This window comes from Camelus ferus, chromosome 14, assembly GCF_009834535.1.
Source record: "Camelus ferus isolate YT-003-E chromosome 14, BCGSAC_Cfer_1.0, whole genome shotgun sequence".
Taxonomy (NCBI): domain Eukaryota; kingdom Metazoa; phylum Chordata; class Mammalia; order Artiodactyla; family Camelidae; genus Camelus; species Camelus ferus.
The window spans coordinates 50286730-50300251 of record NC_045709.1 but is presented as its reverse complement, the minus strand read 5'-3'; the positions used below and the strand labels follow the sequence as shown (position 1 = coordinate 50300251).

General features: G+C 44.4%; 1 protein-coding gene across 1 annotated transcript; it reads right to left on the bottom strand.

Moving 5' to 3' along the window:
• Nucleotides 1-3920: 3920 nt before the first annotated feature.
• On the bottom strand, nucleotides 3921-10201 carry KCTD12 (potassium channel tetramerization domain containing 12). Its single transcript, XM_032496860.1, has one exon. The coding sequence runs from the start codon at nucleotides 9902-9904 to the stop codon at nucleotides 8930-8932; it is 975 nt and encodes a 324-aa protein (XP_032352751.1). The 5' UTR covers nucleotides 9905-10201; the 3' UTR covers nucleotides 3921-8929.
• Between the last annotated feature and the right edge of the window lie 3321 nt (nucleotides 10202-13522).

The window sequence follows — 13522 nt, the reverse complement described above, 5'->3', positions numbered from 1 at the left end:
TTCACTATTGTGGAACTTTGCCATAGTCAGTGTGGGCTGCTGTAACAAAAATACCATAGACTGGCTGGCTTAGACAACACACATTTGCTGCTCACAGTTCTGGAGGCTGACAAGTCCAAGATCAAGGAGCTGGCAGATTCAATGTTTGATGAGGGGTAGCTTTCTGGCTCATAGACACCTGTCTTCTCATTGTGTCTTCACATAGTGGAAGAGACAAGGGAACTCTCTGGGGTCTCTTTTACAAGGGCACTTACTCCATTCATGAGGGTGGAGCCCAAAGTCCCCAACTTCAAATATTATCACACTGGTGATTAGGGTTTCAGCACATGAATTTTGGGAGGCCATAAACAGTCTATAGCATTATTGTTTCTTGTTCACATTTTAAAAGAAACTGTCTCAGATCTAGTAGATGAAACTTTGACCTTCCAACTGGGTTTCCAACAAAAACTCAGGGAGAGAACTTATACTTTGAAAACACATGATTCTGAGCAGAGAAGAAAAACAACATATCTGCTGTTCTAAGGTAACAGCACCATTGTACAGATCATTTACTTTTTTAAAGTCCTTGAAACTGTCATTTTAAAAACCCACAACTCTCACCAGCTGAACATTTGAAACAGTATACTCCAGCATTTCAAGGAAGTCAAATTTCTTTCCTACAACTCTTAAGAGGCACCTCTTGAAACTTTCCAGTTAAGATTTTCAAAACTCCGTAACAAATAATAGCCCCAGAGGAAAGTCTATAATACTGCTGTCAGTGAACTTAACTTCCGTCATAAAATGAAAACATTGTCAAGTGTTTTGGGCTTTGGAGCAGCTGCTACCCAATAACTATTCAAAAAAAAATACCCAAATCAGTTTAGATCTCGTCATAATCTCTGTGACTTTCAAGTCAAAGAGAAGGATAGTTATTTTTATGTATTTGTTTATGAAAAATACAGTAGTAACTTTCAAAAAAATACATAAGGGATTATTGATTCTTGGTAGTACTACCAAAAAAAAGTGAAGGGCAAATTTTAAATTAGTTCTTTTTCCCTCTGATCATAAAAAAATGAATTAACATAAGCATTCATTCATTTATTCAACAAACTTTTACTGATGATCTATTATGTGCTAGGCAGTGTGGAGCCCTGAAACAAAAATAAAGAAATAAATGCTTTTTTCCCCTCCTACAAATGGGCAAATGTCCAGGATGAGTGAAGATTAAGAACATGTTGTAAAGTAGAAGCATGCAACCCAAGTCACCAAGAAATTTAAAGTCCTAGTTGTATTTCCTCCCCATTCCTCTCACTCTAACCTGTGATTTTTCTTCAATGCTTTCCAAAGAAGAAAGATAAAGGCTGCACAAGAAGATATTTCTACTGCCCTTTTCTTCTATATGCAGAAATGAGGGCTGGCTCTTACCTCATTTCTTTCTCACCCACCCAGAAAGTACTAGATTGGACAGAGACAATGAATTAATGAGGAGTAATTTGTAAATAACTTGGGTAAATGTTGTCAGTTCCTGTAACAAAAGAGAAGCCCAAATAATTTTAGAACCTGCCATCACTGAGCTCCGTCTTTTCCAGTTTAAAAATGAGGGGCGGGGGACGGGGGGTATTTTTCTTAGCAGCTATGAAAAGAATTTTTTTCAACTGTGGGAGAAAAGGTAGTGTTCTTAAAAGTCCAAACAAGCGAAGTGTATAAGGACTAACAATGCTAAGTTTTCTGTGATTTCTGGTCAGTCCAGAGGTAAAAGCCCTTTAACTGGTCAGTTCGCCCACTCGATCTCTGTTGCTGAAGGTAAGGAAAATATACCAGAAAGGATATGGCGGTGTCTCAAACGTACGAGGGGCTCAATTAACGACTGTTGAAAGCTGAAGAGATGAGCTGTTACTTCAGGGTTCTTGACACATTATAGCAGGTGCTCAATAAACTACCTACTAAATAATGTATTAGGTCTCTTTAAAGACTCTGTCATGTGTCTCTTGATGATGAAACTAGGCATTAATAGAAGACAGGAGTTCTTCATTCAAACACGGTGTTCCCAACATTATTGCAAACAAATTTCTTGTAAAACTGCATGACCCAAGAGGTTTGAAGGGAGAAAAGAGGTGAGCAGAAACTTACCCTACCCCTGCAGCCACGTGCTCTGCATGTGACTTAACGCACACAAACTTTACCCCATAAACAGCTGCCTAACTGGCTTCTAACTCCCTCTGACCATCAAACACACCCCTTACAGAGGGCCTCAAGTGGTCTCTGCAAAATGAAACCCTCTATTTCACATTCTGCTTAAAATTCTTCATCCCAAAGAACAAAACTCTAAATCTTCTAATATGGTATATGAGGCTGTCACTGCCTCTCCAGCTGCTTTCTGTTTGGTTGGTTGGCTTTTTTGTTTTTTTGGTTTTGGGGTTTTGGGGGATGCAGAGAAGGGAGGCTTTTTTTTGCCCGTGAGTCTCTGGTTCTTACTGTCTCTGAGTCTTTCCTCATTAAGTGGGCCTGTGCTTAGAAGTTTTCTCCACTTCCTCTTCCTTACCTTTCAGCCTCAGTTCTGGCATCTCGTCCTCCAGCGAGCCTATGGTGTGAGTTAGATATCCCCCTTTCTCACTCCTAGGATTACTCAGATTATCCCAGCACTGCACTTCCAAGTTACTTTGTCATTATTCACTCAGCTCCCTTACTAATTTCCAGTGAATCCTACTATTTCTACAGACCCAAAGAAGAAAAAGTACCTCCAGGTGCTCTCTTGGCATCACTTCATACAAAAAGACTCAGATATATTTGCATATATGTAAAAAGATATTCAATAAAGCACTCTTTGAAGTAGAAACAAAGAAACCTGGAAACTTAGATGTCCATCAAAAAAAGACTACTAAAATAAATGACAGCCCATCTAGACAATAGCACATCACGCAGAATATCATGTAGCCATCAGATAAGACGAAGTAAGTCATTGCTACGCGTAAAAGCATGCAGTGCAAGAGCTTTGGGGTGAGTAATCAAAGAAAGCAAGCAAGGCAAGGAACAGGTATAAATCCTTGTGAGTACAAAAAAAGAGAGGAATGAATTTATTTATGTATTCATTCATTCAGTCACTCATTCACTCATTTATATGGAATGTCTCTGTAAAGACACACCAAGGGTTACCCCTAGGAAAAACTAGGGGTTACTGGAGGAGGGAGTTACTTTTCATGATATATGTGCTTATATTGCTTAAATTTGTCACCATAAACTTTTAAAAAACTAAATGGTATACGTGTGTGTGTATTTATACACACACTTTAAAACAAAAGCTATCCAGAGGAAGTACAGGCAAAAGCAAAGAGGAAGGGCGAAGCCTGCCTGGTTCCCCGCCTGACTCCCGGCTTCCGGTGCCACAGCCCAGCAGCCACGGCCTGTGTGGCTGCCTCCCACTTCTGTGATGTCTCAACCTGGGGGGCACTAAGCTTTCTCTCAAGAGGAGGGACATCAGTGACTGCGGGTGGTTCAGGAAAGTGCCCCTACTATGCAAAATGCAGAGCCTCTCCCCACATTCTTTAGAATTTTATCTTCACCCATTGTGCTTTTAATTAAGGCCCACTCCACAGCTTCTATGTCCTTCTCCCTACAAACTTCAAGAAGTCATCTCTACCTACATCCTCCAGGTTCAAAATAATTCACACGTGTTGCCAAGGCTGTGGTCAAAGAAAATGTGAAGGACTTTTTAACGTCACATGGAGGACCGAACCACCCTGACAACAGGAGTCCTTGACAATAAACTCTGGGGAAAGAGCCCGTTCACTCTGGGCCCAGCTGGCCAATTATCCAGTGAGGGATCCTTCTGATGGCATCAGCCCCACAACAATTTAGAAAGCATTCCAAGTATTCAGGGAGCCCCTTGAGTGAAATTAGACCAGTGTTTGAGCCAAACCATACCCACAGGCCACGAGGAATAATTAAAGGAGTGAATGTTTTATTCCTTAGTGTTTAATAGAATACATAACAAGTCACATAATCAATGATCCATTCCTTCACACACACGGAGGAAAACAGCATCGCGTATTTCTGTTATACAACTGGTTGTGAACGGAGAGAACCGAAATCTCTGGAGCATTTAGATGGTTGAAGAATTCTCACGGAAAAGTTTGGGCATGTCTGAAAAGACTTCTTCTTCAGTGTCTTTTAAAATATAAAAGGATTTTTTCCCTTGGCTTTCTGTTTCATTAAAAAAGTCTGATAATTGTATAGAGTTTTTTCCCTTTCTCCTTCAATTTTGAGAAAATGGCTCAGTGATATGTATCACTTAGTCCTGTACCATTTTCAACAATTTCATAATCCCAGAACACTGTGGGAATCTTACATTGTTTCACAGATAAGAGGTTTTCAGATGCCCAGAAAAATTTAAATAACATATAACTTACATCTTCAAAATTAATACCCATAATGGATGCTTTAATTTTTGTCATTACATGTCACAAACGCTGTTTGAGTGGTCATAAATGAATTATCATCATTTGTATTCAATAGCAATAGCAAAATTCACCTGCCTATAAAGTCACAAAGACAGCTGTATAATAGTTTACATTACAGTTAATGTTCACATACCTCAAAACACATTTAAAATTAAAAAAAAAAAAACTTGGCTTGGGGAAAAAAAATCATAAAATGTATATACAGTGATAAGAATTCTTGGTCAACTATTTCATCTTCCTACCCTGTGAGATTATATGCTAATGTAGATATTCTGGTTTAATTTCTTTCATCTAAGTTTCGAGGGCCCCAGTAGAGAACATAAATCTTCAAACATTAATATTTTTAGATGTTGTCCAAAATTGTGACAAAGACAAGTTAACTTCTACATAATGTGCTTCTGTCTCTAGGAAAGCCTATTTCAGGTGCTATAGCCACTGAAAACGCAAGAGTATTTTATTTATTTCTCAAGAGACAGATTTAGGTCATCTAAGAAAACCAATTCAGTTTTTACATGAGTTATAATAAGGAAAAAAAATCAGAAAAAAAATTCCAAAGGATTTACTCTGGTTGGCTTACAATAAAAATGTTCAGTTTGCTATTTTAGAAATTTAAGGTGAGTACAGTATTTATGATTTTGACCATAAAAGACATTCTTAAGGAATTCAACCCCTCCAGTCAATACTTTTCTAAATGTCTGCACTATAATTCAGCATTTTTCACATGGAGTACAAAAATGTTTTTGAATGTTAGATTAGAATTTACCATAATTTAAAAAGTAAAAAATTATCAAAACTTCACCTTTCATGGCTTTAATGTAATAATGACATTCCATGGAAAATTCCAATAAAACCTGGAATATGTTATGAGCATTGCCAGTTGCCCATTTTTGTCTGAGAACTCACAGGTAAAAATGCTCTTCCCCAGAGAAGCAACAGGTCCCATGTATAAATGGATCTGGTTTGAAAGAGAAGACCATTTTGGCTAGTATTATAAATGATCACTTTGCTGTCAATGCAAAAACCAAATAAAATACAAGAGTGAAAATTGCATTGAAAGGGAAAAAAATTTAGGTCTCACACCTTCAAGGAGTATCTTCCACAACACATAATTTGAAAAATTAGAATGAACATGGTTCATAGTCTACACGTATTACAAGATAGGCAACTTGTCAAACACTTGGCCCAAAAGCATTGAACATAGTACCCGCTTTTTTTTTTAACCACTATTGTCATCAATTCTTTTTTAGAAGTTAAATTTGTTATCAAAATCTAATGACACTCAGTAGTATTTATGAACCAAATGGTAATTAGTTATTATATATGTAAATACATGCTACACTGGGTCAAATTACTGCAGTCATAATTTCTGACTAATTTATGACCCCCTCCCGGGTTACTGAATGTCTTCGGAGGGCTTACTCAAATGGACCCTCAATATCTCATCTAAGCTCACAGGTGACAACCAACACTCCAGCCCACTTTGTAGACCACTAAGGGTTCTTCTGTGGCCCAAGGCACATGAAGAAGGGACTCAAAAGTGCCCAGGCCAAGCCATCTTAATTCAGTTATACCATCCACCCAATGTAAACATGTGTTTCCTACCCAGCTTTACTTTGGGCTGAAAGTAGAATGTTTTCATGTGTCAACTTCCAACTTTAGAGGGGGTAGTCACCATAGAAAAAGAGGTTGGTTTTCTGTCCCTAACCATTCAATTCCCAGTCTTTCAGATAATGGAAGGGGTAGGGGAGCTCTGCAGGGCAGCAAGGATGTGTGGAGGAGTGAGTGTGTGCACACAAAGCAGTGGAATAGTTCAACTCAAAGTTTTACAAGATAAAATTTCTAAGATTTGAGTGGCAGAGACAAAACTTGAGCAGTGTCCCGTGACTCCTGGAGTTGAGCATATTGAATAAGGAAAATCAGAACCTCAGAGTCTTGCCATATGTCAATATGTCAGTGGTTTTAATCTGTTCCAAGATGTTCCCAATTACGTGTTTTTTGTTGCTCCATCTAACAAAATACCACATGGGGCAGAGAAATCTCTGTGACACTCATTTTTGGCCTGTGAACAGCATTCCAAAACCATTTCAGGCTTGAAACTGAGGTAAGTTCTGATGCATTACCTAGTCTGAGAACACATCTCAACACATAAGCAAATACAACTTCCTGAATTTCTGCTTCTGCTTCTCTTAACAATGACAGTCTTTGTATATTAAGCGAACTTTATTTTGCTAAAAATGTAACTCCAGTGAAAAACTTCAAATCTTTCTCTTTTCCAATAAAAAAAGAAGAATTAGTGGATTAAAATACAGGTACCTTGATTTAAGCAGACAATTAATTGACATATTAGTATATAACTAATATCTAAGCAAAAAAGTATGGAGCAAACTCAGCTTTATAATTATGTATTTCTTCCTAGACCAATTTCCCAACAGACAAGGATATAAGAAACTCATCAAAACATGTTGCTTTAGTATATACACCATCTGATGCAAGTTACTGGGGGTAAATATATGAAAGTTTACGGCATTAGTAAATGAATTAAAAAACTAAATGATTCGTGTAAAATGTTTATATATGGTATATACAGATTGGAGCACATGAGTTAAGAATAAAACTGTTCCAATTCTTAACATCTGTTATGGATATAGTAAGATACAGTACAAGATTCATTTTTAAAAAGAAGGGAAAATAGCGCTAATTTAAACACTGAAAACGACTCTTACAAAATCGTTTAAAAACATACTTCAGAGAAAGATGCTGAAACAAATGAAAAAGGAAAGGCTTCTCCGTCATCACAGAATATCCAAAGGAGCCTCACAGCATGAAAGATAAGGATTCACTTCCCTTCACTTAGGTGTAGATAGGATATACAGTGGGGATTTAGTCCATGTTAAAGGTATAAGGCAACCAGGTCTCCTTCTGTTTCTGTTGCATTTACCTGGAACACCATTTTATTGCTCGGCTCACTTTTAAGTACTTACTTGACTTCATTTAAAAATACTCCACTTTACAGCTATCTACAGATGGGCAGCCCTTGGTGCTTCTATTTGTCTGCAGCTCTGTCACTTGAAAAGATTCCACCCTAACTTCAAACAACCTGCATGAAAGTGGCATTTTCGGTTTGCCCAGAAGTCAACAGTGGCTGGGCTTGGAGAAAATAGGGACTTTTCATAGGAGAACTTAAGTCTAAGAAACCCAAATCAAACATACTTTGCTCAAATAGATTTTAAAATCAGGACTTACAATCAACAAGAAAATAAAGTTCAAAAACTAAAATCCTACTGGGTAACTCTTTGGTTAGGTTATGTAAGTATCAGCAACTTCTACGTTTAGGACTCAAAACAGTTCGATAAACTGCTACGTGGTTAATCTTCATAAAATGCTTTGCATGTTTTGTTAATGTGCATGTACTCAAACGGACGGTACAAACTTCCAATTTTCAAATAATAAATGAGTATGTCTGCTCCTCCCTTCCCACCCCTCCTACCCTCCTTCCTCCCTCCCCCCACCCCACCCTCAAGTCTTATGAGCTAAGGTCCTACTGCCATTCACTGCAACAATATGGGCTTTCCTAATACCCACGACGTGCATTACTACTCAGCTCGGTCTACAGTCACAGGCAGCTGACTTCCCACAGTGCTTGGTGACGGGGCTGCCATGCTCTTGTCAGCGACAGCTCTCTTTTCCCCCTCTAGCCAGTAACAGCTGCCATGTCAACCGCTGGAACCTAGGGCTTCTGGCGGTGCGCCCAGGAGAAAGGGTGCCTCCTCAGGCAGGAGGGGAACTTTCTTTAAGTTTAAGCCACAGGCGAAGACCTTTAAATCTGCATGGAAAACACAGGATCCTTCATTGTGCCAGCACGAGATTCTTTACTTATACCTGTAACGTTCCAAAAGTTTATTCATTTATAGTCACTGAACTGCCTCCATGGGATCCTAATTCCGGCTCCTGAGTCTTCTAAAGGTCTACCTTTAAAGAGGATCAAAAGACTGTGTAATGAATGACCTTTTCAAACTAACTATTCCCAGTCAGTGCTATCAATTCTGATCTCTTTAATCTCTTTAACCGCGAATGAGTCAGAAGGGCTTGAGAAGATTTCAAGGAATCTTCTACACACTGGACAGGGTCCAATCAGGTTCAGAACAATTCGACCATTCCCAGGTACTCGGTGACTCTGTGGCCACACTGCCCTACTAGATACAGACTGAAGGACAATCCGCGGGAGGGGTGGTTTGAAGCAGGGGGCAAAGGAAGCACGGGGTGGACGGGATGTCTGGGCTCTCTCAGTTAGTGGGGTCCAGAGAAGACGAAGAAGCCCAGAGTATCTGCGGCTGCAGGTTCTGAAGTGGGCTGTCAGTGGGTCTGGCCCGGCTACTGGAGGTGGGGAACAGGGGAATGCGAGAACATGGGGCGGGAGGGGAAATCTAGAATCCTCTCCCGGGCAGGAAGGAGAGGGAATGGGTGCGCTGGAGTCGCGAAGGGGTGTGGGGAGCTCACTCCCTGCAGAAGACGTACTCGGTATAGCTGGTCCAGATCTTGTCCTCGCTCTGGTCGGTGCTGCTGGCAAAGGCGCAGGTGCCCGTGGAACTGCACGCCACCATGTGGAAGCCCGACTCGGACAGCTTGTCGAAGGCCTGCTCCAGGAAGTTGAACTTGAGGTAATAGCGCGAGGTGTAGCGCTCCGGAGGCCGGTCGGGGTCCCGGCTTTCGTTCAGGGTGTCCCCGAACACCTCCTTGGCCAGCGACGTCTTGCCGCACACAGTGATGCGCGCCACTCGCCGGAACTTGGCGTCCGCCTGCGCGTCCCTCCCGATGGTGTAGGAACCGCGGTAGCCGATGGTGATGTAGCCCGAGCGCCGGCTGCCGTCCAAAGATTGGGACGGCGTAAGCAGCGGGCCTGCCGCGCCCCCGGACGGGCTGCGGCTAGCCAGCTCCAGAGTGGGCGACGGTGCCCCGGCCGAGGCGCCCTCCTGCTGCTCGGGCTCCGCATAGCCGAGTGGCAGCAGCTCGTCGCCCAGCGAGCCCTCTTTCTGCACCCCGCGCCGCGAGTGCGGCGGCCCGGGGCCGGGCTGCTGGGGCGCCCCGAGGCGGCGCACGAGCTCGGGCAGCTCGAAGTACTCGGCCTCGCGCTGCAGCCGGCTGCGCTCGGGGAAGTAGTCGGGCAGCACGAGCTGCAAGTCCCGCAGGTAATCCAAGATGTAGCGGAAGAGGAAGCCGTCTCGGTCCAGAAAGAAGCGGCCTTTGCTGTCCCGGGCCAGCTCCTGCGGCTGCTGCTGCGTGAACATGCGCCAGAGCAGGGAGTCGGGCACCGACACCACTGTGCAGCGCCGGGTCACATACACCTGGCCCCCCACGTTCAGCTCCACGATGTCGGGAAAGAGCGGCGGCTCTGCTGAAGACGATGAGGAGCCGCTGCCGCCGCCGCCGCCCCCGTTGGGTAGTCCACGAGTGCTGTCTGCCAGAGCCATGGCCAAGAGGCGGCTGGGAGCCGGGCCGCGCGCCGGAGCCTCCGCCGCCTCTCCTGGACACTAGCTCAGCCCTGCACCCCGACCGCCACCGCCACCGCCGCCGCCGCCGCCGCCGCCGCCGCCGAGCCGCGCGGAGCCGAACGCACGGTGCGAGCGCGCTGCTGTGCGCCCCCGCGAGCCCCGCTGCACTCCGCGCGCTTCGCCCGCGCGCTCCAGGGGAGTGCAGGGTGGCGGCCGGCGCGCCGCTTAAGTAGAGCCGCCCGCCTGGGCGCCGCTACGCGCAGGAGGCGGGGGCGGCTGCGGAGCGGCGGAGCCTCGCTCCCCCGGCGGGAGGGGGCGGTGGAGCGGGGAATCGATTTGCATCTTAAACGCTGACGCTGCGGCCGGCTGCTGGCTCCACCCCGGCTAGCGCGCCGCCGGGGCGCCCCGACTTCCCCTTGTCCCCTCTCCCCATGGGCTCCAGCCCCTTCCTGCTCCCGCCCAACTTTCTCCCTCCTCCAAAGTGGACTGAACCTGGGACCGGTCGCTTCAGAAGACAAGCCTTCTTTAGGGGGCCAGTGACTACGTCCTCTCCCCTTCTAACTGCACCGGGGACTTTGGAAGGAGCACGTAAACTTCCCTGCTCTCACGACCCGAGAGTGGAAGTGCTTGGTCGCCCCCGGAAACCTGCCGCTTTAAACACTGTGGCGCTTTAAACACGCCAGTCTTCGCGTTACTGAAAGTTCTGGAGAGAGACCAAAACCTTCGAGACGAGGAGGCTGCTTCAGCCCGGAGGCAGCTAGATTTCCTTCGCGGGATCTAGTAGCCTCAAAAAAATCCCTAGAAACAAAAGGCTAACCTTAGTATCCTGCTGTAGGAGGCTCTCCAGTAGTTTATTTTCTAGTAAAGAGGCACCTGATTAGTTGAGAGGCCCCAGAATTAGAGGGAAAGGGCTGAAATGGCAATGGGGGTACTTGGGTGTGTTAAAGGAATGACGTGGGGGCGTCTTTCCCAGAGGGCGGCGGACGCGGCCTCCGCCCGCCGCGCCTTCGAGGCCAGGCTGAAGGGAACGCTCCGTCTCCGGGGCCCTTTCACTCCTGGGTATGTCGCGCTGTGAATCTCGGAGGGGTTGAAGATCTAAGGTAATTTAGAAACCAACCTTTCAGCCCCTGCATCTTTATCCTTCCAAAGATCCAGGCGCCCCCGCTCTCCCACGGGCCTCGGTCATTCCTTTAGGTCCTTTCCAGATTCCTTCTAGTGCCAGGGCCTTTATACATCTGAAGGCCCTCTCTGGATCCCGTCCGGGACTCTAACTCCTGTTCCCTCCACACCCACACTCACCGGTCACGGTCATGGTGCAGCCCGGACAACTCCTCCCCTCTGGGAAGCCTTCCCTGGCTTCCCAGAGGGGTGGGGCTTCCACACCCCCACTCTGAAATTTCGCTTTTATGAGTATTATCTGATCCCTGACTTTAAATAAAATTAAGTGCTCCTGAGCGCTGCAGAAAGAGGACAGTGAAAGACGTTAAAAATTCATCAGACCAATGAATTTTTGTTGTGCAGCCACTGTTTGGTCGCGCCAGGTAAAAGAATGCCAAGTTGAGTAATAGCTCCAAAGGCTCTCGGCGTAGCCTGGTAGGCAAGGGTCGGAAGTCTGAGCAGTTACGAGGGCAGACTGAAGTACAGACTATCAATCAAGATAAATCAGGCGAGATCTTTCTTCTTGATAATAATGTTTCTCCTTTTGCGTAACCACCCAGTGAGCTTTACAGTCTCCTCACGGTTAAGTGTCACTTTAACTTTAAGATGTGTGCGTCTGCTGAACAATTACCTCATTCATGTCAGTGTACCGAGTAAGATCAAGCCCTAAACCAGCTCACTTAATTGCAAGCACAGATTTTGATACTGAATATATTTGACCAGTCTTTCGTTTTTCGCTCTTTGGTGTATAGATAATAGCTGACACGGAAGTTCCAAGTTCCAGCGTCAAACTGCTAGGCGGCTGTGCTACTATCTGTCAGGGGCCTAAAAACAAAGTCTTTTATGTAAATCCAAGAAAAGCCTTCTTTGTATCAATTCTGTACGTATTTTTGTATCATTATTTTGTTGATTGTATCAGCAACTCCTGTCAGTTCTGCCTTCCAAATTCTGCCAGGCTATTGTGTTTCACCACCTCCCTGTCACCATCCTGGACCAAGCCACGCATCATCTCCTGCCTTGGTCTCCCAACTGCTTCCACCTTTGCCTCCTATAGTGTTCTATCACCAGAACAAAACGAGGGATCCTATTAGAACCTAAGTCAGATCATGTGACTCTGTTCAAAGCCCCTCACTGGCTTCCCTTCTCACCAAAGAGTAAAAACCAAAGTCCTTTCACTGCCTTCAATAGTTTACAAGATTGAAGCTGTCCCACCTCTCGGTCCTTCCTATCCCCTGCTGCTCTCCCAGGAGCCTGCTGCTTTAACCACATTACCACCCCAACCGCCACTATTGTTTCTCAGGGCCTTTGACTTCCTGCTCTCTTTGCTAAAAGACTCACTTCTCTTCCCCCTGTTATCTTCCTCCTCTTGTTCAGATGATTCCCTTCTCACCATCTTCAGGTCTCTGCACCAAGACCCTCCCTTGCTCAACCTATTAATACAGCACAGCCCCACCCCAATAGCATCCCTTTCCTGCTTTGTTTACTGTTTGTTTTCCTGTATTAGAATTAAAAAAAAAAAAAAGAATGTAAGGTCCAAGAGATCATAGATTTGGGTTTTGCTGGATTCAGTACCACATCCCCAGTGCCAAAAAGAGAACTGGCACATAGTAGGCACTGGATAAATATGTTTCTCACTTGTTTATTCCACCAGTATTTATTAAAGATCTATCCTATGTTCTAGGCAACATGTTAAAAAAATAATCTCTGCTCTCTTGAAACTTAGAGTCTTGTGAGGGAGACAGATAATAAATATATAAATGAGTAAATCTACTTCAGGTAGAAATAAATGCCACGAAGAAAATAAAATTGTCAAATGAGATAGAGGGTTTGAGTTCAGGGACACTACTTTATAGAGACTTGCTGGGAGCCCTCCCACAAAACTGGCATTTGAGCTGAAAAATAAGAGATAGCCATGGGAAGTTCTGGAGGAAGGGCATTCCAAGCAGAGGACAAAGCAAGTAAGGAGTCTGGGTTAGGAATGAGCTCGGTACATACCAGAGTAGAAGTTTATCTATTGTATCATCTGCTTGTATCCTGTAACCTTCAAAGTTCCCCTGGAGAGATCAGTACAAGCTCACATGTCAGAGGTACTGTGTGCCTGGAGAGGAGCAGCTGTCTGCCCTCATTCTCCACCACTGAACATATTCATCTACCATAAGCTGGTCCACAACAGGAAGCACTGGTATTTCCTTACAGAAGTCTTGGTTGTGCATGAGAGGCATAATAATGAATGAAACGGGTGATATGAGACTGAAGGAATAATTTTCTGCTTAATTTTGTATGTTTTATTTCCTACCTCCTGGTTGGTGTCATGAAATTCAAGAGGAAATAGGGAACTTTAATGGTGGGACTTAAGGGCCTGAATGTTTATGGGGAAAGGGAGGGTTGTAACTCTTTACTTCTTCAATATGTTAAAAATGTTTAACTGTTAGAGGGTAA

Excerpts from the sequence above, each read along its gene's own strand:
- KCTD12 (XM_032496860.1), bottom strand. The coding sequence starts at position 9,904 with ATGGCTCTGGCAGACAGCACTCGTGGACTACCCAACGGGGGCGGCGGC.